The sequence below is a fragment of the Pristis pectinata genome, chromosome 23 (genome assembly GCF_009764475.1).
Source record: "Pristis pectinata isolate sPriPec2 chromosome 23, sPriPec2.1.pri, whole genome shotgun sequence".
Taxonomy (NCBI): domain Eukaryota; kingdom Metazoa; phylum Chordata; class Chondrichthyes; order Rhinopristiformes; family Pristidae; genus Pristis; species Pristis pectinata.
The window spans coordinates 12,549,097-12,574,857 of record NC_067427.1 but is presented as its reverse complement, the minus strand read 5'-3'; the positions used below and the strand labels follow the sequence as shown (position 1 = coordinate 12,574,857).

General features: G+C 42.0%; 1 protein-coding gene across 1 annotated transcript in view; it reads right to left on the bottom strand.

Moving 5' to 3' along the window:
• Positions 1-25,761, bottom strand: part of LOC127582286 (hemicentin-1-like) — a 260,770-nt gene that overhangs the window by 149,885 nt on the left and 85,124 nt on the right. Inside the window, 9 exon segments of the mRNA XM_052037463.1 lie at positions 1,477-1,631; positions 2,119-2,245; positions 2,543-2,690; positions 3,941-4,071; positions 6,412-6,603; positions 6,738-6,830; positions 8,769-9,041; positions 11,153-11,280; positions 25,475-25,637. Coding sequence (XP_051893423.1) covers positions 1,477-1,631; positions 2,119-2,245; positions 2,543-2,690; positions 3,941-4,071; positions 6,412-6,603; positions 6,738-6,830; positions 8,769-9,041; positions 11,153-11,280; positions 25,475-25,637 — 1,410 coding nt within the window.

The following is a 25,761-nucleotide window of genomic DNA, read 5'->3' as shown; positions in this document are numbered from 1 at the left end:
GAAGTCCAGTGGCTACTCCCCTCTCACTTTCGAGTAAGAAGACCGAGAAACTGGTCCCAGTATCTCTTAATGAACAGTTACAGGGTGCCCTGGAGGCTTCGGAATAGACTACACTCTGGGCCCTTAGTGTACACAGCTGTCAGGCCAAGCAGGAAAGGGACAAAAACATTCCAAAAACGAAGTTGGCGTTATCCCAGAGGTAAGACCAAGGGACAATGGTTGAAAGCTAATCTTCCAACCATCAGTCTGGCTGAACACTCCCACTCAACAATAGCAAGCAAGTGATCAAGTCATAGTCCAAATCCAGCCCACACAAAGCTGCCTCCTGCCTGATGACTCAGTAATCTGAAATGGCCGGCTGTCTCCTCCAGAAATTTCCCCGTGGACATGAAATCACAACGTCAAATTTAACACTAATTCAATCCCGACTCTGGGAGATCACAATGCCAGCACGACAGATCAGCAGGCTCTGGACATGCCTGAGCTAAGGGATTTACAGCAGTTGCAGATACTTCCACTACTTCTGCTCCTTATTTTTCCCTTCACATTCACAAGGACAAAAGCACATGTTTCACCACAAATTCTGTTATGGACATACCGGGGAAGTATTACAAGGTTTTTGTGATGCCACGTATATCGGGGATGTTGTGTCGCAAAGAATATTCACCACCACTTTTCTTAGGACATCTAGCGATAGATATCTCACATAACCTCACTAGCATACAGGTATTTGTGCATATGACAATAAACTTGACTTTGACTTTTAACATCACACAACCACTTTTCTTACACTTGCCTGTTCTCTCTACTGTGTCACTCTTTCCCTTTTTGTTCTCTTCCTGCTCTCACTCCTTCCATCTCTCCCTCCCCTTCCACACTATCTTTTCCTACTCTATTCTACTACCTGGCATCATATTGCCTCTTCTTCTGTCTTTCTGTAAATTCCTTTTTTAGTAGTCTTTCTTTTCTCTTTACCTCAGTCTTTCTACTGTCTGTACTTCATCACTGCTGTGTCTCACACACCATCTGGTTTTCATCGTCTCCCTCCTTTCGTTGTATGTATCTTCCTTCACTCTTCCCAGTGCCTGCCATTCCTTCTCACTCATCCTCTCATTATTTCTCTTTCTCATTCATTTTCAAGAAGACACTCACATGTGGGTCTGTCCCTTCAGATCATTGCACATCAAAGGCAAACAATTCAGGCTTTAATCTAAGTTACAAGACAGAGCGCTACTGAATTCAGTGTGACTGTAAAATGAAGTATATGAATGTGCATACGAAACAATGCGTTCTGAGCTTGCCCTTTTACCATGATCTGCAAAAGGTTCTCCTGAGCCATTGTAGGTAAAAATGTTGCTTAACTACTTTAGCGTCATGTGGATTTTGGCCAGTAGATATTCTGAACACGAACAACCTAGGAGAAAGGAAGCTACCTGAAAGGGCAGTATCAATCAGAGCAGAAGTGTCATTTCATACCATGGACGTCAACCTTGAAGTGTTTGCTCTGCTGCCCAGCTGAGTTGTGGGCTGTACATTGATAGAGGCCCTGGTCCGTCAGTCGAGCTGTCCGAATCCGTAGTATTTGCCCCTCTTCTGTAAACTCCACATGACTGGTGCCCAGAGACAAGCTCCTAATAACCAAAAATATAACCATGCCATTAGACAGGATTCAGAGACATTTGTTCACTATAGTTAAGCTAACTTAAAAACTTAAAATGTTTATAAACAGGATGTCCAACTCTTTATAATCCTTTGTTTCCCTTCTTTATAATCTATTTAAGGTGTGCTTTTCTCCATGATATATACATGCTGTCCATTCCTATAATACAGGATGTGTTGTCTTCTAGAAATTGAGTGAAACAGTCTTTATATTATTCAAAGGAAATGTTATTCCTATAACACATTACTTTTCCTGAATGCACGCACGATGAATTTTTCCCTGTAATTTTGTTCAAGTGTGTGGTCCTTCTCTCTAAACTCACACAGAGTGGTTGTATTTCTGAAGGTATCTGGAATCTGTTGATCCATACCTCAGAACAAAGCAGATCCACGGGAGAGAAATGGGACAAAAGTGTTGGAGCAGGATGAGGAAAGCCGTTCTTCACTCAGAATACTCACTCGCTATCCTTACTCCATCGAATGAGCGGGAAAGGAATTCCATTGGTGCGGCACTTGAGCTCCAACTCGGAATTCACCAAAACAGCCACTTCCTGAGTGATTCCAGATCGGAAGATCATGGGAGGCACTAAACAAAGAGCAGGAGACTGAAACTATCAGCAGGCGATGAGTATTTTAAAACTTTTCCTCTAAAATGGGAAAGTCCCAGGGTGCTGCCTAGGTGGGAAACAGTGGGAATGAAGATGACGCCAACAGTTCTGAGAAGTCTAAGAACTACAGGAGGAAAAATGAGGACAAACGGCAAGCTCCCCAGTGTTGAGGAGTCCAGGAAAGTGACAGTTGTGATGAATCGTCCTTTCAATTAATGTTACCGAGGAAGAAGGAAAAGTGAAGGTGAGATGGTTCAGCTGCAGTTGATCCTTACCCTGCACCAGTAGGTTTAAATGTTTATCAGCGGTGCCAGCAACATTGACAGCCTTGCAAGAGTACACTCCAGCGTCCTCTTTGCGGGCTTTTGGAAGTCGAAGCAGACGGCCGCCATTCAGAAGTCGGACTCTGCTGGTCCCTGCGACCTTCAGGAAGAAAAGCAAGGGAAAAGGAAGCCATTTCACTACTATGCTGTTGAATGCACCCTGTGGTCAGAGGTTGCAATTTTTACTCACAGATGTCAGTTCATTCCCAAGGCTCCAGCCTGGTGGGCAGCTCATTGGTTTCAATGTGAGGACAAATTCAGTTGAAAAGCTCTGTCATTTAAGGCCTAATATATTTGTTAATGTGTTATCTGCACCTCAGCAGATCTTGCAAATAATACTACATTGACATCAAATAATGAAAATTTTGAAATGGATCAAGGTTGGCTCAATAACTGGTCAGGATCACTGTAAAAACACATGAGATACAAGTCTGCTTCCTAGTCACTTTTGGAAGGGGTTAAGGGACAGGGGCGCATTGTACACCATTGTGTTTATCCCATAAAATTAGGCTTGGTAAAATTCAGTGTTTGCTTTTAAAACACTGCTTACTACTGTTGATATTTCTCTATTTGTTCATATTTAACTGAACTTTATTTGAGACAATAAAATTGTAAAACAAAGCACAGTACATTAATATTGGAAAAAATAGGATTCTAAAACTTGAACTGATTTTTTTTTGTTAATTTATACACCAAACTTTTCCACAAAGGAAAAGTTCAGTGTACTGTAAGCCCAAGGTATTCAATGAAAGTTAAGTCCCAAAGTAGGAGAGGGTGACATACACACTGGTGTGACCTAATACACCATTTTTCATGATATACGTGGAAGTTACATAACAGGAACTTAAAACATTTAACCACTCTTCAAATACTGACTTTTCCAATGAATTCTATTTCCCATCTGCTACTATTTGCCCAGAAACACTTTCAGATACTCCCACAAAAAAGGATGTTACATTGGTCAATGAATTAACAGCAAAGGAACAGGCCCTTTGGCCCAACTGACACATGCTCGCAACCAAGCTCCACAGAAGTCTTCTCCAACCCTTTTTCAGCCGACCACACCTGCACATCCTTCTGTTTCCTTCCCCCATGTCTCTGGTTTGCCATAATTTTGCCTCTTGGACCCTCCCCCAACCAATTTGGCTATTGCCAAGATGTTGAATAAGTAGTTGCTAAAAGAGCTGCCCAAAATCTAACACCCTGGGTGACCTCCACATTATACAATGACTAGAACAAGGATTAAAACCTCTCCAGGGGTTCTGATGTCAACTTGCAGAAAGCAAGCCATTTCAGTTCCTGCATTTGTCCTCCCACTCAGACTTCACAAAAAAGGAATTCTGCACTCACTGGTTGCTCGTTCTTGTACCAACTGATAGTGGGTGGCGGGGTACCGGTGGCGTCACACTCCAAAGTCGATGGTTGATGAATCAATGCAGTGATGTTCTGTATCTGGTCGTTATTCCGAATATGAGGGGGAACTGGAACGAAAGAAGTGATAGATGAAGGGAGAGAGATTAAACACACCTTCTTGGAAAGCACCTCCCACAGTCACAAACTCTACTACCTAGAAGGACAAGGGCAGCGGGCACTTGGGAATGCCACCACCTTCACATTCCCCTCAAATTTTCACACCATTCTGCCTTGAAAATATATTGCCACAACTTCAACTTCCCTCCATGAAAACCCTGCAGTTCTCCATCTAACAGTACTGTGGGAGTATCTTCACCACATGGACTCCGGTGGTTCACCAACACCTGCTCAGGGGCAATTGGGATGGGCAGAAAATGCTGGCCCTGCCCAGGAATGAATAATAATAAAAAGTTATTCAAATCAACAGCAAACACAGCTGGTGGAAACAACACAAAGTCTTCATAACAAATCCTTGGGTGTTGCCATAACAAAATCTTCTATGCAGGAGTATGACAAGAAAATTAAAAAGGAGTGGGCCTTGCAATGTTTCAAGCCTGCCTTGCTGTTCAATAAGATCACAGTTTACTCTGTGCTTTCTTCATTTTCCTGCCCCATGCTCACAACCTTGATTATTTTAATGTCCAAAAATACATTGATCTCAGTCTACATATTTATAGACTGAGCACCCACAACCCACTAGAGTACAGGATTTCATAGCCATACAATTGCCAGAAAGGAAATGTCTCCTCATCTCAATCTTAAATGCTCCATCCACCCCTACCCTGACATAAGGTCCAGCAGTTCTAGACTCTCCAAATCTGAGGGAATCAGCCTCTCAACATCATCCTCAAAAATCTGTCTCAGAATCTGACATGTTTCAAAAAGGTCAGCTCATGTTCTTCTAAATTCCAATGAACATAGACAAACCTTCGTTTAAAAGAACAGAACAAAACTGATGGTGCAGGAAGACACTTGGGTGAGAGTCGCCCAAGAAATAGTTCAGCCGCATACTCAGTTCACACCAGTCAGACCCTGCTTTCTAACCTATCTGCTTCAAACATTTTTTACATTAACTGAAGGACAGTAAATTATCTTTCTATGACAAGTCTCCCTCAGATAAGCCCAGCACGCCTTCAGATCCACCAATGGGACCTGGCAAGCTATGGCAAGAGAGGACATATTCCAGAGATGGCTGAGAGTTGAAATACACTAGGATGGACAGACAGCCTTCTCCCAGACCCCGAGCTGAACATGTACCGTTTCAGATGTAAACGGTTGAGACTGGGAACTTAGGGAGATTTAGAGGCAAACTTGCATCCCCCCGATAATGGTACATTGTACTCGCACAATGTTCCTCTTCCTATAAACACATCATTTAGCTAACACATCACAAAAAAGTGTTAAACAGAACATTTCACGGTTCTGAAGTTCAATCACATATTAAAATGTTTGACAAGACCAATAAACTAACATTCAATATGGACGGAAGAATTTGGCTTGTAACTCCGGCTTTTAATGTAACTACATGACATGCTAACTCTATGCACGGTCAAAGCAAAGTTCAGGCAGTTAATGGCAATTTTCTCACCCGCTTCACCAATCTTCTCCACAACCCTTGCTGCCAGATGAAGAAACACCACAGAACCAAGGGCTGCTATGTAACTAAACCCTAACACAGCACCAACTGAGCTGAACAATATAGAACACCAGGCAAATCTTCAGTTCCCTAACTCATTAAGAGGTGTACAAAATATTAAGAGGAATAGATAGAATAGATAGAAAGATAGGCGCCTCTTTCTCAGGGCACCAGTGCTCAATACAAGAGGGCATGGCTTTAAAGTAATGGGTGGGAAGTTCAAGGGAGATATCAGAGGAAGGTTTTTTACCCAGAGAGTGGTTGGGGCATGGAATGCGCTGCCTGGGGTGGTGGTGGAGGAAGGTACATTGGTCAAATTCAAGAGATTACTAGATAAGCATGTGGAGGAATTTAAAATAGAAGGATATGTGTTAAAATAGAAGGATATGTGGGAGGAAGTGGTTAGATAGTCTTAGGCGAGGTTTAAAGGTCAGCACAACATTGTGGGCCAAAGGGCCTGTATTGTGCTGTATTGTTCTATGTTCATTAACTTCCAAGTGACAGTGAGAGCTTTTACACTCCAAGCTACTGGAGCACTACACATTATACTGTCACCTTCCAAATATACCTTTTGACACAAGATAATGAGGGGCATTTTTCACATTACATAGGTGATTTGTCACATTAAATGTACTATAAAAGTTGCTTATCCACAATTGAGTATTAACCCATGTTCAGATCCCCATCTGTCTGTTAAAGTTATCTTTCAACTTATCCAGCATAATGTTGGTTGACATAGGATGTTGTTTAACATTACAGCTTAAATATTTACCTCTGACTTGCAATCGATATTTTCTTTTGGAAGAGCCAGCCTCATTTGTTGCAATACACATGTAATCTCCACTGTTATACGGTGAAGCTGAATCAATCAAAAGGGAGCCATCCTCAAGTATCGAGACCCCTGGTTCATTACCCAACAGTTCCAATCCATTTTGTAGCCAGTGTATGAGAGGTGGAGGAGTTCCTGGGGATATTTAAACCAGAATGGTAAATAACAGCATAGGATATATTAATAAAAGGGTTCAGTAAGCAAATAGCAGATGAAATTGTATCACAATTCCATTTTACAGTACAAACTCTGGCATAGTAAAGACCTACCTCCAGCTGGGCAGGGAAGGATGACCCTCTCCTTGGCCAATCGTTCCTGTTCAGCATCAAATGGGACAACATCTTCAGCAAAAAACGGTGGCTCTGATGAAACAAGAACATTGAACCAATTATTGAATTTTAGACATTAGTAGAACAATCTGCATTAAATGGCTGGATTCAAGCTTCCCAGTAAGAACAAGAAAACTTTTGTGGAGAGATGCAATTGATCTTCCTCTCTTTTGTGCTTTCCTGCATCTTATACTTCACCTTGTCGGGAGGATAAAGTGAAAGCACCTTCACTGCTCTGTAACTGTGCTGAAGTGATCGTGTATACTAGAAATGGAGAGCTGTTTGAAGGGCAGGTTGAAGTCCAGGGCCTCATTTGAGCAGAATCAATGGGCTTTGAGCACCAACAGGCAACTGATGTGGAGAACTCAAAGCCAGGGGCATCTCTTACATGAGCATTTCCCATCCAGGAATACATGGTTCCCTCAGGGATAAAGATTAGAAACATAGAAACATAGAAAACCTACAGCACATACAGGTCCTTCAGCCCATGACATTGTACCAAACATGTACCTACAGAGGCTCCATGATGCTTTAATATTATTCAGGTTATAAAGAGACCCAGCACTTCCAACTCATTAAATCCACTCCAATGACTAACCACTCACTTATACTGATCCTAGTTTAATCTCTACGTTGTTCACATTCTCATCAGCTGCCCCAGATTCTAACACTCCCCTGCACACCAGAGGCAATTTACACTGACCGATTAACGCACATCTTTGGGATGTGGCAGGAAACCATGGAGAATATGCAAACTCTATTGACAGACAGTACAAGAGGTCAGGATTGAACCCACATCTCTGGCACTGTGAGGTGGCATCTTTACTAGCTGCACCACTATGCCTCACCCAAAATATTGAAGTAACTTAGTTAGAAAGGTCACAAAAGAAGTCAAAGGAAATAGAAATAAAGCTGGCATGGCAGCTGCTCTGGACATAGAGCTACAGCTGTCTCTGGAAACCTCTGGATACCCACTCAATTCTAAAAGGAGCAATTTGTGGTGTCAGTAGATGTTTATGCAATGGGACAAGGTGGATTTTCATAAGCAAATATACAATAGAAGTGTTTAAGAGGGATTGGTTTAATTAGGCATCATTAGCTTAATTAGTTTGGCACAACATTGTGGGCTGAAGAATCTGTTCCTGTGTTGTACTGTTCTATGAAGGTCAGGAAGGACTCTGTGGAAGTAATTTCAATTGCCAAAGATAATTTGGAGAGGAATTTCTCATTTTTTTCCTGCAAATTGGCTTTGGTTTTATCTATTTTCTCTTCACTCCCCAGAGGTCACATCAACATCATCTTCTACTCTCTGAGGCCCTTTAACATAATAAAACATCCAAGGTACTTTGTGGTAACATTAACAAACAAACTAGCACGGAGCCACTGAAGCAGAAATGAGGGCAGATGACCAAAGGCTTGGACAAAGTGAATTAGATTTAAAGGAAGAAAGGGAAGTATAAAACCACAGAGAGAATCCCAAAGATTAAATCTGGAGATATGTAAGAGGCCAGAATTAGAGGAGTACACATTGGAGTAATGGGGCTGGAAGAGATTACAGAGATAAATAAGGGGCAGGAATGTGGAAGGGCTTAAAAACAAGAATAAGAATTTTAAATCTGAGGCAATGCTTAACTGAGACCCGGTTTAGGCAGGCAAACATGGAGTGATGGGCGAACAGAACTTGGTTGGATGCATTCACCAGAGTTTCAAATAACTTTAAGTTCAAGGAGAGGAGGAGGAGATTGTCCAAGACTGCTATGGTGTCAGATGGGGTGGAGTTGATATATTTTTAAAAGCAGGATATCGCAACTGAACGGAACAAAGTGGGTGGACCAAAGAATTTTATCCAGACTTCATTTTTCATAGAAAAGGTACATATATGGGAAAACAAGCCATCTCGTTGTACGTTTCATCCCCAAATCTGGACCATAACCTTTAGTTGCACTTTTAATGGTCTGAAAGCACACCTACCCAATACTAACAATGTCATTTCAGTCACATCCTGTCCGACACTATTGGTTGCAACACAACGATATACTCCGGTATCAGAGAGCTCCACATCTTCAATGCTGACTGAACCATCGGGTCCATCCAGGGAATCGCTGGCACCCTGCAGCAGGGCTTCATCACCCCTGTACCACCTGATATTTGGAGTTGGGTCGCCATGTGCCAGACATGGAAGGTCCACAGACTGACCAACAACTGCTTTCAGAAGATGATGTGAAGGATGGATCTTGGGAGGAACTGGAAAAAGGAAAATGAATGAAAGCAAATGAAAGAAGAAAACTTAGTTCAGCCCATGGACTCTACCAGTTTAATCGTCTCATGAAATAAATGTCTCTGTACTCCCCATTCCCCAATTCAGCAGCAGAACATCCATCTAATGTTTCCTATATTTCTCATACTTGTCTTGTTGGTGATGACATATCCCTGGACCCTGCAGTTTCAGAGATTCCATGATCTGGAGAGTCCAGGCTAATCATGTTCATGACTACTGACTCCACAGAGAAGCATCCAACAACAGAGAAAAACCTCAGGCTAGAAACATGCCAAGTTACATCATTCAGCTCCATAATAAGTGTATCCTCCAGCTTTGATCAGAGGGGAAGGGCAACACCTTAAGCCCTATGCCTCAGGAGGTATCATTAATTTCTAGCAGAGTTCAGTGTCATGAATTAGTGAGATCCATAATGAAAGTGCATGGGAGTTCAGAGAACACGTTCCCCTCACTGTGAGGCCTGGGTGACTGTATTGAGGTAGCTGGCAAATTCCTCCATGCAGCTTGCAACTGTGCTTTCACTAGATGCTAGCATTCAGCCCCAATTAAAGTGAACCAACAGCCACACTCCTACTGCAGCAGGATCTCAGTCTCTGAGACATCAATGGGTGAAGATACAATGCCCTCATATCAGCAGTGAAAAAGGAGGACATGTCTTTATGCAGAGTCTTTCACAATGACTGGAGGTCACAAAACATTTGACAGCCAGTGAATTAGATCTTTTTAAGGGTAGTTTCTGCTGTAATGCAGGAACTATGGCAGCTGATATGCACATAGCAAGCTGCTGCAAACTGTATTGTGGTAATTACAAGATCATCTATTTTAGTGAGGTTGGTTATAGTATAGATATGGGGCAAGAGACCAGGGAGAAGTGCCTGCCCTTCTTTGACATCCACAAGGGTTAGAAGATGTAGAACTGGTTTAGTGTCTCTTACCGAATACCCATACATTTCAACAAGAACACAAGTAATAGAAGCAAGAGTGGCCCACTGAGCCCTCACGTCCATGTTGCTGTTCAATGACAACGTGGGTAATCTTTTAACTCAGCGCTACTTGCCTGCACTAACCCCATTTCCCTTGATTCACTTAATATCAAAAAACCTATCCATTCCTGCCCTGAACATATTCACCAATTGAGCCAGCTGAGCCCTCTTCGATAGAGAATTCCAAAGATTCATTACCTTGTGGGTGAAGAAACTTCTCGGCTCTGTTTTGAATGGCTGACCCCTTATTTTGATACTGTGACTCCTGGTTCTAGACATCCTAGGCAGGGGAAACATCATCTATGCACTTACCCTGAGAGCAATTCTTGTGTATTTATACTATGAGCAACCCCACTAAAACAGATGATATTGTAATTACTGCAATACAGATAGCAGGTTGCTCTGTGTGTATTGGCTGCCTTGTTTCCCGCATTTGCACTTCAAATAGATACTTGATTGGCTGTCAAATGTTTCGGATATTCAGTGATCAAGGAAGACGCTACCTAAAGGCACATCTATAAAGCCATGTGGGAATTATGTTCATTCTGATGAAATAAATGAGCTAAAGCCTTTTAAGACTCCTACAACCATTGACTGGAGGTGCTGGAGTTCAAGCTTTCTACGCTAACATTTCACTTCCAGATTTCTTCAAATCAAGTTTGTGATCTCGAATTAATTAATGAAAGGAGAAGGGGAAACATATTCAATCTTACCTTCTGAAAAGGAATTAGATACTGGAATAGCCTTCTGTGCCATAACAATGCTATAACTCTAAAACTCCAAAACAAAATAGCCCTTGCCTCAAGCAGCATAACCCTCTAAACTGAGCAAGTGCCTTGGGAGACATCCCCTTACAATTCGTCAAACTACCAAAATCTATGATTAGTTGCCTCAACTCAAGCAGGAAGAACAATTTGGACCAGGCATAGGAAGGCAGAGAATAATGATGGTCAGCACAGAAGTGATGGGCCAAATGGCTAAGTTTCAGGCAGTTACTCACACACCCATGGAACCAACCCCCAAACACAACCCCACACCTTCAGGGGGGTAAGAAAATGAAGGGAGAAAAAGAGGCTGGGGTAAATAATTCTCACCATGAATGATGAGTTGCAATGTCAATGAGGCATTTCCTACTCTGTTAATAGCAGAACATCTATACAGGCCACCATCAGACACCCTTGAGTCCAAGATCCTTAGTGAGCCCGATGGTAAGACTGTGTACCTGAAAGGACAGAACATGGGCAATTCAGGAAATGAAGAGCTTTGCATATCAGATATAAAACAAAATTCTGCCGGAATTATACAGGGGTGAGTAGGGATTAATTAAGTTAATATTAGTTAATATATTAACATATTAATATGTCTATTAAGTTACCACAATGTTCACTTTCAGACCAAATCTCAAATGCAGCCAGACCAAAGCAAGAGATGTCTCGTTTCTGCTGGTTCTGTGTTGATTCAATTGACAAACCAACCTCCATATGCTTGGAAACACAGTACAAAACTGGCTCAAAGTGAGAACAAACTTGTTAGACTTGCAAGGATGCAGTAGGTGTTTCCTCAGAGTTTGTGCCTCAGGACCCCTGGGTACAGTGTAAGCACTTTAATCTGCAGTTATTGTGTGCTATAACAGACCTGAGAACCGCTGACACTGGATACATAAGATGGGGAAGCATTCTGTTCCACAGCACTGAAGTCCATCCTCTTCATCAGCACAACAAGAGTTTAAGCCATGAGTGCATCCACTTTGCACATAGTACCAGCCATATCTTCCACTAACTCCCCTCTCTGTCCCTATCTAAGACCACCTATTCCGCCCCACCTCTCCCCATCAATTTCACATTCAGTCTACAAGTATGAACAAGAAAATGAAAGAGGGCAGGTCATAACCTAAAAGAACAGCAAAGAGAACAAGATTCCATCTGAATTTTCTGGTGAACTGCAAAATATTGAACAAGGAATGAAAGTGCACACAAAGTTCATACTATTACCTAGAAGTCTTCTGAATCTGAGCACTAAATTTCAATTAAATTTCTACTGAAATCAGAGCACAAAGCAAATAAATATCCTGCTTTTTAAAGGAATGTTCTTGGGTACAGCAGTTTTTTTTGATTAATTCAATGAAGGAAATGAGCAACAGAGTTTGACAAGAGGATTCTTGAGAACTTTAGCAGGCAGCAGCAGATTCAATTACACCTGTAATGACAGATGCAGATAAATTCACTGTGGGGGACCCTCTGTTCTGGCCAATGATAGGAGCATCCCCACCACTGTCACAGTGGGCACTTCAGGAGCAGTAATTCACATCACTCCTTTCAATACAATTAGAAGTATGTGCCCAGAAGGGTATTAGAAATACAGTTGAGAGAAAGTACTTGGTCAGCAAAAAGGTTGCTGGAAACCTGAATTTTCTCCTCCAAAAGTCAACTGAGACCATCATGTCTGAGACATTGGGACATTTTGACATCTGAGACAGATGTCTGGGGCATTTTTAAGATAGATATGCTGCCTGTCAAGAATGGTGGAGATAAAGTCGATCAAGGATTTCAAAAGAAAATTGCTTAGCTAAACATAAAGGAAAATAACCTGCAGGACCACAGGGAGAGAGCAGGGGAATGGGAACGACAGAAGACCTTTATCTTAACTGGCGCAGAGTTGATGAGCTGGATGGCACTGCTTCCAAAAACTCCATATAAGGGGAAATGGTTTTGTCACGTGTTTTCACTGGAAATTCCATTGGAACTTCAACCAGAAAAATGTGCACAGGTTCAGAGGTCTGCCTGGGACATGCTATAAACCTGTGGTAGTCCCTTTGTGATTGATGCCAGACTTCCATTTTCCTGCATGCAACACACTAGCTTGTGAGATACAATGTCATAATCTCCAGTTATTTTCTAGAGCCCAACTTTCCCTGGCTACTGTATTGTATGAGAGGTGCACCAGGCTCTATATGTGCAGTTGCACACAGCTCTCTATGAATATTGATGTTCCCATGCAGGACTGGGGGTGCTGCATTGTTGGATTTACAGTAATTTGAACATTAAACATACAATCTGACACATGTCCAGTAAAGTACCATGTGCGAACTAGCACATATCATGTGCAGAATCATGCACAGCCCAGCATATGTTATGCACAAGACCCAGCATAGCCACAGTGCATGTGGCATACAAGACCATGCACTGCCTGACAAGCATCACTTCTTCTTCAGGATCAAGGGTGCGTTGCTTCCAGTCCAGTTCCAAATCTGCCTTGTGAAATAATACAGCCACATTTGGTCATTAGTAATTGGTTTATAATTGTCACATGTACCGAGATACAGTGAAAAACCTTTGTCTATATGCCATCCAGACAGTGCAGAGCAGGTAGACAAATAAAGTGCAAGGGCCATGATGAGGTAGATTGAGAGATCTGGAGTTCATCTTTAGTGTATAAGAGGGCCATTCAAAAGTCTTATGACAGCGGGATAGAAGTTGTCCTTGAAGATGCTGGGAGGGTGATATGGGAGCTGCTTCAATGCATGACAGCACACATCACACTCCAGCTTGGGGCCTTTAGCAGGGTACATGCTGCTGAGTATAAACTCTACAATTATAGGGGTAAGTGTTTAGTATTGGAAACAGGGCTTGCATTTTTATAGCACCCTTTCAGGACATTAAATTACTTAAATTGAAAAAGGTTTCTTTCCGTTGGCCAAGGTGTCAGCAGGAAGGCATGAATTTAAATTCTGTAATTCTGGTGACTAAACCGGTGACATATATAGAATGTGGTTGCACTGAAACATTATCCTGTTTGTTTACCAAGATTTCAGTTACCATGCTATTTTGATCAAGTCAGAATTTTTCCCACGGAAGAGGAAAAGATTCAAGAAGCTGCTCAAAGTCTCTTTAAGAAATGCAACATCCCCACCGACTCCAGGACTTTCTAGTCCATGCCAGCTGAAAGTGGAGAAGAAGCACTGGGGATAGTATCAAGAACTTAGAAGCCATGTGTCAGGAACACAACAGGCACTACAGAATTGACAGAAGTGTCTCATAACTACCAGCCTGCCCAGACAGTCAGCCACTACCTATCTCGTCCATGCAAGAGTTTAAGGTTCCCACATTGGCTTCATTAGCCACCTAAGTACCCACAAAACAAGAGTAGAAGTAAATCATCATTGATCCCAAAGGACTGCCTAAGAACGAGAAGGATTTTTCCCCCTTTAAACAATGTGCACAATTCTGTAAATCAGCAGAACAGCCTATCCATATCAAATTCTGAAAATTCCAGTGTCCTATAATTCAACCAGAACATGATTTTTTTTTTAAATGCTTTATAATGTTGTGGATGGAAAGTCAAACTCTAAACCCAATTGGCAACTGACAAAAAGGAAAATTAAAATAATCATCTTTAATGGTCAGATTACAGACAGATGAGATCACAGCACAAAGTCTCATTCACAATGATCTAATCACCCAGAAGGTGAACAACAAGCATTTCTGCATCTGCTTATTGCAGAGAGGAAAATCAAAGCAGCCAGAAGTTTAGTCCCACTCCAAGAGCATCTCAGCATGAGTATGCTTGAAATCTCAAGGCTTCAGTCAAAACCTTCAATTGGGTGTCTCAAGTCAAATCCCACCACAAACGCATCTCCAGTGTTTCAAATGGGCAAACAGAGACAGGCCCATCATCCTTAAATAAGGCAAGACTGCAAAGTTGAATTAAATATATTGACTATAATTACCACAGATGCTTAGAGGTAGAGATACCAATTGTTCTAACCTGCATGCTGGCGATATCCAGGCCAAACAAGCCTCCCTCACTGCGAATTCAAAAACTTACATCAAGTGTCACAATGGAAAACAAAATCAACTCAAGTACTTTGGCAATCTGCTTCTTTCTGATCGAAAATCACATACCCAACACTTCCTCAAAGTTATCAGATCTGAAGACAATTTTCAAAAATGTTAACACATACAAACTGTTTTTCTCCATCTTTGTACTAGACCCAAGCATGCGGAACAACAAGCTAAGCAGATTTGCTTGAAAGTAAGGCTGGAAGAGGGTTTTCACATCCAATATTGTTTTCCTTCCCCATTCTTCACCACATCTTGATTTGCTTTTGGAAATTTTACCAACACTAATTAAGACAACTGCTTGGGCACTTCACAGGACTTCGAGGGATGTTTGGATGTTTTCAGGATTGCAAACATGTTGAAATGTTAACAATCAGACATTTAATGAGTTGAATGTTGTGCAGAAAGAATAGTCAGCTAGCTCCAGTATGTTATTTCCTCTGGTGTACATGACAGAATCGTAAATCAACTCTTTAGAACAGGACAAAATACAGTCCATTATCTTTCACAATGAAAGTAATCTTAAAAGCTATGCCTACTTAAATATGTCTCAGATACCCAGAATTTTAAGAGTTGATCACAGGTTAGGCCATGCACTAGGCAGAGGATTAGGTAGTTTTGCAATAAGGAACATTTAAGAGCCATTTGTGCGGGTAACAGAGTCTTTTACAGTTCACTGCTGCTTTTCTTTTTAAACTGAACGATAAGATTAATTATTGAACTAGCTGTTCCTTGTGGCAGAACATCAGTTTCCTGTAGTTTCTTAGCAGTTACATCCATTCATTTATGCAGAGAAGCAGCACTAGAGACATGGTTTACTTTCTGACAATAAACATTTTGAATTAATTAATTGCTAACTTTAAACAATTAAAAATGCAAGTCTTTTCTAGTACCTTAATATAAAAATAAATTTTAAAATGTTTTGAGATGCTGATTAATTCTTTTATTATTAGTTTTACAGTATATTCAAATCTTGGGAATGCTGGATACATTCAAAGGCTTCTGTCAGTACTAGCAGCCAGTGAGTCTAAGAGCATGGCTTACCCAGCTATCAAAGCATCTCTGGGGGAGGCAGTGGGGGCTTATATTTGCCACAGGAAGGCTCTGCATCCCACCATTCAGGGGATAGCATCAGGGGCCAAGTTACCACTGTGGGTCAATACGAGCAGAGAAGTGCCTTCCTCTGAGGCAGACAAACCAGTTCAAACTGTCCGTCCAAGCAGGTGTTGCCTATGAGCTGTATGTTGTGCATCAATGGGTTAAATGTAGTTTAACTTTACCTTCTGGGAATAAGCAGAGACATTAACGATGCCATAAGCTGTCAATCACATTCTTGTAATAATTTTCAATTCTTTGAAGTTTTATGATCCACAAAACTTCACTGGAAGCAATCGGCTGAGTCAAAAGTTGAATAAATTGAGTGCAAATTTCAGATTAATCCAATTTTATCATTCCATGCACTCGATACTGCACAGATAAAGGAGTCAGCATTTATTTCCCATCTCTAACTTTCCTCAAGCTAAGGGACTGGCATCGCCTCTTTTAAAGAGAGTTAAGAGTCCATCACATTGCTACAGGTCTGGGGTACCATAGAGGCCAAATCAGGTAAGAGTGGATATTACCTTCCCTAAAGGGAATTTAGATAAACAGATGGGTCCTGCACTGAAAATAATCCTGTAGTTTCATTGTCACCATTATTGACAATAACTTTTCATTTAATTAATTTAAATTCCCATGTTGGATTACCGTAGGTTTTGAACACACCTCTAGATTTATAACTTACACCCCTATGTTAACATGTCCTTTGTTAATATGGGAGATTTTTTTCAAGCATATCAACCACCAATCAGAGGTTAAAATCCAGGCCTAATGATTGATTCATCTCCAAATGAACTTACTGTCCACAACTGACATGAACTGGCAAATTGCTTATTCCTTTTCATTTATCAGACCATACAGAAATTCCAACATTCAGTTTGCTTTCCATCCATGGGCAATAAAAGCAGCTGCTTAGAGCAAAGCAAAAATTCCTGGCAATAACCATTCAAATCCAAATGAGAATGTAAACACTTATGGGATTAATATATTAGTGACTTCACTGATGTTTAATTAGATTTAATCTGGAGACTGTGTGATGCACAGATGCAAAGTTTCTATTTCAGTCAGCTGTAAGTACACAGTGAAAAAAAATACCAACCATAGGTCACAGCTCAAAAATGCCCATTATTTCTAAGTTAGAACCTCACATAGATAGCCTAACAGAAGGGTGGAAGGGTGAATGAAAATACCATGCTAGCAGAAATAAAGCACACTGTTCTGAATATGGGATCAAGGTCTATCATTTAGACATTGTTGAGGGAGTTTTAGCCTGTGTCTTCGGTACATTGTTCCTGAACTAGGAAAAATAGATGCTGATTGTGGTGCCATTTCCTTCTACCTAATAACCTGAGGAGCACAAACGATTGCAAGAAGTGTGTATAAAAATGTCAGATCCAGATTATATCCATGATCAGACTCACTGACGGCTCTCCCTCTCTCACACACGCAGATAATGGGAGACAGAGAGAAGAATAAGAAACAAAAGTGGAAAATGCTGGAACCACTCAGCAGATCAGGTAGCACCTGCAGAAGGAGAAACAGTTATCTTTTCAGGTCTGGAGCCCTTTATTAGAACTGGTAAAGAGGGAAAACCAAATTACCTTTTGGTAGGAGAAGGTGAGGGAGGAATGATTAGAACAAAAAGAATATCTCTGACAGGGCAAGTCCAGATGGGTTAATGGGGGCAGTCACAAGCACATTATTCCTCTTTGTCCATGTAATATATGGTAAATGGTGAGGCTGTAGCACATATCTAGCAGGCCAGACTATTTGAATAGAATAACAAAAACTGAACCAAAATAATGACCGACAGGAATAGCCAGTTCTGATACAGGCTATCAGACCAGAAAGAGTGATCTACCTAAAAGTGGAGAATTCAATCTTGACTCCTGCAGGCTGCAAAGTGCTTAGATGGAAGATGAGGTGTCCTTCCTTACGCTCGTGTGGTGGCTCACTGTAACAGTGCAGGAGGCCACAGACAGGAAAGTCAGAGTGGGAGTGTGATGGTGAATTAAAGTGGCAGGCACCTGGTTGCTCAGGATCACTCATGTGGACTGAACGCAGGTGCTCGGTAAAGCAATCGCTCAACCTGTGTTTGGTTTCTCCAGTGTAGGGGAGTCCACATTGTGGTCCTGGACCTGAAATGTTAACAGTTACACTTTCCACAGACGCTGCCTGACCTGTTGTGTGCTTCCCGCATCTTCTGATTTTATTTCAGGTTTCCAGCATCTGTGATTTTTTTGATTTCCTTCTACAGAAGTAGAAGGAATATGGGAGCAGGAGTGGGTCACTGACCTTTGAGTCTGTTCCACCGTTCAGTGAGGCTGTGGTCAGTTGATGGCCTAATTTTGTATTATCTGCTTTTTTACCCACATTCTAAATATCTTTCATTAATAGAAATCAATCAACAACAAATTTAAAATTAACAGCTGGCCTAGTATCAATTGCTGAAGGCACAGCAAAGTTTAAATTTCTACTACCTTGTGTATGGAAGAATTTCCTAATTTCATTCCTGGCTCTCGTTCTTGGGCCATCAAATCATAGACCCATCAATCAGTGCAGAGTTCCTCTCTATCTACCCTATCCTTCCTGTAGTACCTTGAAAACTTCAAACACACCTTAACCATTCTTCTGATGAAGGGTCTCTGATCTTTTTCTCTTTCCACAGATACTGCCTGAGTTTTCCCAGTAATTCCTTTTTTATTTCAGATTCCCAGCATCTGCATTTCTTTTGATTTTCATTTACCCCTTAATCACCAATTTGGATCAGAGATGAGGAATAGTTCTGGTCTTGTAAAATCCAAGTGCAATTCCTTTTCCAAATTCTATACACAATGTCCAGGTCCTCTCTGACCATGTATGCTAAATCCACATGGAAATATCGACTGTTAGCTACACACATTCAGCTCCACTGTACGTCAGGAGGCTAATACTCTAACTTGCATTTAGTGCTAGCAACCAGCTTCTACAGTTCTCATGGGATTTCAGCAGGCATGACTCAAATGGGACACCAGCAATGAATGATATTGTTCATGCATTTCCGCAGTCTTTTCCTAAATCTGAAAATAATTTGCAAATCAGGCTCCGACGTGAAATGGAAAAGTGCATTTATTGGACCCAAGTCTGTGTAGCAAGACCAGTTATATAACATGGTTTGCAGGTGATAAAACATTCCTGGAAACAACTGTGGGCAAAGGGGGCTTTGAGGTCAGCAGAAGGAATCTCCTAACTTGGGGACAACCAAATCCTGAACTGGCAGGAGAGTTAGGGCACTGGCAGTTCTGCACTGTTTGGAAGAGCAAAAATGTAGCTGAAATACAGTCTGAAAGTTTTACAAAAAGGCAAGCAGTTCTGCACACAGCCTCCGCCAACTGTTCTTTGACCCTTCTGCCAATGGGGTGGCCTGGTCCTCTGCCGTACTTCCTATTTATAATTCTCCTTCATTGTATTCTCTGGCTTTGATGCCTCTTGGTGCCACTGGAGGATGATTCATGATACAAAAGGTCCCCAGGGCATGGCACACTTCTGGTCTGCTGCACTCTCAGATGTCTACCAGACTTCAGTCGCTTTTGCAAAGCCTTCCTGTTCTCCTGATGAATTGATTGGCATTTGCCATCTGCCTCCATTGCCCCTCTAACTTAAGCTCAACAGATGCTGAAATGGGTAAATTGCAAAAACAGTCGCAACACATGGCCGGCCACAAAAGAACCCAACGAAGAGGTGGGGGGAGGGGAATGAGAATGCTGGAAGATCGCCAAGGCTGATGATGAATGACAAACCTACACACCACTGACAAATGAAAGCAGCCATGGCCAAGTTTAAAATTTGAGGGGCATTAGTCTTCCTCAGTTTTACTGTCAAATCTGTGCAGCAGCTGTCATGACAACTTGCATCGTAAGCTGCATTTCAGGCAGAGTCCACACATTGACCACTGAGTGATCGGGATTGCCCGGTGCACTACTTCAGTCAATAGCCAGAGAAACGACTCTGAAATTAGCGACTTATTCAACTTATGGTGCTGCATTCTACTAAAAGTTATCTACTCCCTCCCGGGTGCTTAAACTCTCTCGATTCGTGTAACATGTCCAAGAGAGTGAAGATGCCTCCAGAGTACGCTTGTCCACTGTTTGCTCTCCCCAGTCATTCTGCTCTTTCTTCCCAGCTAAGCATCTCTGCCTTTCACACTTCTTCTTCCTCACTCTTGACCTCTCAATCAACCTCATTATGACCTTGTACCTTATTGTCTGCCTGAACTGCACTTTCTCTGTAACTATACCACTTCGTTCTGCATTCTGTTATTGTTTTCCCTTGTACTACCTCACTGCACTGCTGTAACGAAATGATCTGTACTGATGGCATGAAAAACAAAGTTTTTCACTGCACCTCGGTGCATGTGACAATAATAAACCAATTTACCAATTCCTGTTCCTTTTCTCCTTCTCACCTATCTTCTTTTCCCTTTCCCTGACATCTCCCATCCCACCCTCTTGCCTGTAACATTCCTCAGTTTTCCTCCTCCCCATTTACTTACACCCTGCCCATGTCTTTCCTCCCTTACCTCTTAGTAGCCTATTTTCTCACCTCCTTACAGCCTTTTCCCTTCATGGTCCTCCACCCCTTCCTGATTTGCATCACCTCTCCCCTCCCTTTTCATAAAGCATTTCTATCACTAATTCAATGGTATTTTGCTATGTTTAACCTCTTCCATCCATTCCACATTCCATCTCCAGCTCCATCCCATTGCACTTTCCCTTCCATCTTTTTCTCTACCCACACTTCTGCAGCCCATTCATTATCTCCTCTGCCCTTACGCTTCCATGACTTGAACACAATGCTTTATCTCAATTCTCCATGGGAGTTTGACTGGTTTGTCTAACACCATTCAGTTAAACTCTTGCATTTCTCAGACGTCTCTAGTTATTGGAAGGATGGTATGTCAGAAGTCTGAACACCCGTGTCTATACTTGCTTCTTTATCAATTCCAATCATAGCCCATAATCATTCCTGCTCCTTTTTAAAGTTGCCCGTTACTACATCTGGTGGAACTCTGTTGGCTCAGTAGGAAAATGAGACTCCGTCCCTAAAGGATGCACTGAGATTGGTTGATGCAATGGTGAAGGAAAGATGGAAAAGTTGGAATGCCAACAGAAAGAATAAACCTAGTGCAGGGCACCACCGGAGAGTGACCGAGGTGAGGTACCAGTGTAATTCAAGACTGAATCAATTTGTTTCAAAAGTCCGTAGGAGGGATGAAAAGCTGTGGAAAATCAGGCTTTGGAATTGTGTGACAGGATGGTGAACCCAGAGCAAAGTAATCAAGGTTCTAAAATATATCATTACAAAGCCTCTCTGATCCTCATGTTCAAATCAGTATCAGCTCGAAGCATGTTAGAACATCCATTTTGTATTCTCATTGGTAATCCTTAACCAAATATCTGTTTAAAAGTGTTTATCAAAGTAGGTAAAGGTTGTGTGTGTTTGTGATGATCTGCCTAGAAAAAGAACAAGCATACCCAACATCATCTCAACCAATTTCCAACATGTGCAAGACACTTTACAAAATATCACCTAAACTGTCAATAAATTTATATAGAGCAACACTCAGTACTTAAGCTTGAACAATGCCTGTTTCTAAGCACCTTGGTGATTGCACAAATCACTATATTAATTATAAAATAGTCGTTAACCAGAAAAAAATTCAGCCCACAGAAGCATCATATTATCATTATTCCCAAGAGTCACATAAAACAAGATGCAAGCTTAAGTTGTGTATCCGTTCCAAGTTGGATGGTCCGTTCCCAAACATCTGTTCTTCTTTAGATACGCCAAGAATTTTTTCCAATGTTACAGAGTATCTTTCAGGATCCAAGCAGGCTTGACAATCTACTGTAGACAATGCAGATCATTACCACATCAACGCTGCCTGCACAGGAAACCTCTCTCCACTTTAACAAAGCCACAGACTTAGATTTTCTAATTGAAGCCAAATACTGCTTTGCGCTCGTCATTTTGCTTTGTAACAAAATGTTCCATTCAAGATATTGGCAGATGTTTTTTTTGTCTTGATTGTTTTTCTCTCTCCCTTTCACGCTGGTACTTTGCTTGGTTCACAGGATGTGTTCCCAAGAACGGGAGTGCTATCGGTGCAAGCTCCTGCCCTCCTGCTGCTACGCTGCGAACCTAGGCACCAGAAACCCAACCCTGTCCTCCCTGTGGTTGCATGCTATTGTGCTGGGAACCTGCTGCAAATCTAGTAATGAATCACCCCACATCTTAGTGTGGAAAGGCTGCCTGGGAGTGCTGGTGTTGGGTGGGCTGGCGTGACCAATGTGGCCAGTCACTGCCCGGGTATGGGGCTCCGAACTGCATCTTGGTCGGCATGGTCAGTGCAGCCATTGCTGGGGACCACCAGCACCTTTTCCATGCATTGGCAGACCACCCAGGCCTTGTGGTCCCACTCATCACCTTCTGTTGGACGTGATGGAAGCTGCTGCCACCCCATCTCTTTGTTTGCCTCCACATCTCTCCCCAGCCCAGTAAGCTTGTTACCATCGAGAAATCTCTGACTCCATTGTCAACATGAGCTGGGCATATTCCTGGAGGTTGTGACACATCACTCTCCTCCAATCTTCCTGTCAGTTAAACAGCTTACCTTTCTCTCTTCCATTACCAGTAGCAAAAAGAATTACAAGAATTATTAAAACAAGAATCACAATTTTTGTTCATAAACCTGTGGACTTCTTCCTAGGTTGCTCATAGAATTCTTCAGGAGATTCATCTTCCTCTTGACTATATGAAATCCTGGAGAGTTGGCAACACCATCCCTAACTTCAAATGGACAATACACATCTCTACTGCTGAGGCTGCAGCTGAGGAACAGGATATCCACCTCTGCATCACAAATCTTATTTCAACCACTCTTAATTCCTAAATCCCAGCAAATCTTTGAATACACTTGCCATATCTCAGTCAGCTCGTCGAACTCAGCTCCCACAAAGAAAAGGTGAGGTAAATCCTACTTCCAACTTCCAAAGTCTCATCATGTTCAGTCTTTAGGAGTAACACTGTATAACAACACCAAATTGCATTTACATTGCACCTTTCCTGTAACCTGGTACTTTCTAAAAGTGGATATCATGAAGGGTGACTGAAAGCATAGTTAAAGGAAAATGTTTTAAGATGGAGGGATGCAGGAAGGATGAGTAAGTTCGTCCCAAGAAGTAAGGCTGAGGAGGTTTGAAGTATTTTTCATCCATGATGCAAGGAGGGAGACCGGTTGCTCAACAAGCCAAGGGGATTGGAAGGGGACATTATACTGAATGAGACTGGGCAAGGTCTCACAGGGGTTATACTGAGATGCCAGTCTAAAGTCGTGCTTTGTATCAACATTTGCACATCTCTGTCCATTTTGTAGCACAATTAGATTACTGTCTTAATTAGATAAACTATCTTAAGACAGACCTAGAGGGAGCAGGAAATGGACAGTGAAATGCTGGGAATAGTGTCAGTCAGGAGTCTGAGCTGCATGCACATGTGGTAAACATGTAAATGTGAAAAGATGGCTCTTTACCAACAATATAACTGTCTGCAGCGTGCACAAACATAAAGCACTATGGGGGTAATTTCTACTACTCCCCATTAAGAGCAAGTTAGGGTCTGGGATGCAGAGAAAGTGGTGGTTCAAATGATAAAACTGTGAAACATAATCCCAACACACTATGAATGTGTACTCTCAATTAAAGGCAATGCTTTTATGTTTCCTCTACGTCCCCCCCTCTGAAAAGTGGTCTATCATAAAAGGCCACGCTCTTCAAATGTTAGGAGCTATTTAAGTTAAATACTGGCTGGACTTTGCAAGACCCACAGAGGAGAGAGAGAGAGGGGGGGTTGGGAGAGAGAGCGAGAGAGAGAGGGGGGGAGGAGAGTGAGTATGTGAGTGAATAAGTGAGAGAGAAAGAGAAAAAGGAGATAAAGGTGTGTGAGAGAGAGAGAGTGTGTGAGTGCGTGTGAATGAATGAGTGAGACAGAGAGAGAAAGAGGAAGAAAGAGAAAGGAGAAATAGAGACAAAGCAGAGAGCAGTGTGTGTGTCTCTGAGAGAGAGTGAATGTGTGAGAGGGAGTGGATGAGTGAATAAGTGAGAGAGAGAGAGAGAGAGAGAGAGAGAGAGAGAGAGAGAGAGAGAGAAAGGTTTGCGGTATGGGGGTGTTGCTGTAGGAGTGTGTGCTGCATGCATATTCGCCTTCAGTAAATAGAAATCATGCTGAAATAGTTAGATGTTTTCCACACACCAAACATCCTAATTGCACAGCATAAGCCTCTTCAGCTTCAGCATCTGCTTCATCTATCCCAAAGTATCAATCTTACATTTCATGGTTCTCCCATTCATCCATTAAACAAATAGCGCATGTATCACATTTTAATGGAGTACAATGAAACACGGTCAGTCAGCATTCAGAATGTATATTTAAAGCTTCCCAGTGGAGTGAACTACCACCACCAGCACAAAGTCAGTGCAGTTTAGAAGGGGGAAGGAAAATTCATGCAGGAAGTAAAAGAAGGATGGGTGGGGGGAAGTAGCATTAGAACTGCACCTTCCAAGCCTCAGGACATCCCAGTGCACAAGGGTTAGGCACCTTGTTGGGGGGGGGGGGGGGGGGGGGGAGGGGGAGGGGAGGTGGTGTATCTTTTGCATTGGCCTGGATCTAACCTTCCTTTTGCATTACTGAGGTGAATGCAAGCAAGTTTCACAGAGCAGGGAGTTCTCCAATTTCTCAACTGACAATCCCTCCCTAAACATTATCAAATCAGTTAGTCTGGTGATCCATTTATTTGCAGTTTGTTTTGTATGTGGCTGCTGTCTTTGCCTATCTGACTATTCTGACTACACCTCAATGGTCATTGAAGCCTAACCTTCCAGCACGAGCAGTGAACATTCTGGGATATCCCGAGGAGACTCAAGTCTCAATATGGAGTCGCACGTGTAATCTCAGCTGGCATAAAGTGGGGCGTCAATGAGTTACTGCTCCTTCCTCATGTGAAAGAGGAACTGCACCATCATTTACTGACAGTGCTGCATCAGCCAATCAATGGGAGGTGGAGTAGGACATCTGACACAACAATCGGTCAACTGCACAGCAAATTTACTCATTAAATGAAGACAAAACAAGAGAAAATATAAACTAAAGCAACTTTTCCCAATAAAAGCAAGGTAATTTCTCCAGAAAATTGCAGTGGGTAAAGGATAGTTCCATTCAAATTATGTATAAAATTAGCAATTTCAGTCACTTATTGTGCAATAAGCCTGATTAATGGGGAAATTAGCCAAACATCTCAATCTTGACTGGTTGGAGTATTAGCACAATGTGCAGACTTCCTATAAAGGAAGCCTCCACCACAGTGCCAGTAACCTTACTGGAGTCTGGCACTGAGATGCACACCTTGTTGTGACATGGGCTTTAGTATCTGAGGAGATGCATTACCTGGCTGTCATGACTGGTACCAGTCGTGAGTCTTTCTTCCATCTGATGATGGGAGGAGGAGAGCCCTGAACTTCACATGGCAACGTCACCTCTGTCCCAGCTGTGGCTGTGATTTCAACTGGCCCATCCACAGTTGCATTCGTTCCACCAATCTTTGGTTTTGCTGCAGAGTAGAATTCAAGATTTACAATTAATAGTAGTCACAGTATTATTAAACCTCTCTGCATTTTCACTTCCTTTTGTCCCACTCATTTTTCCTGGGAATTTTGCACTCAAGCCAATTCATC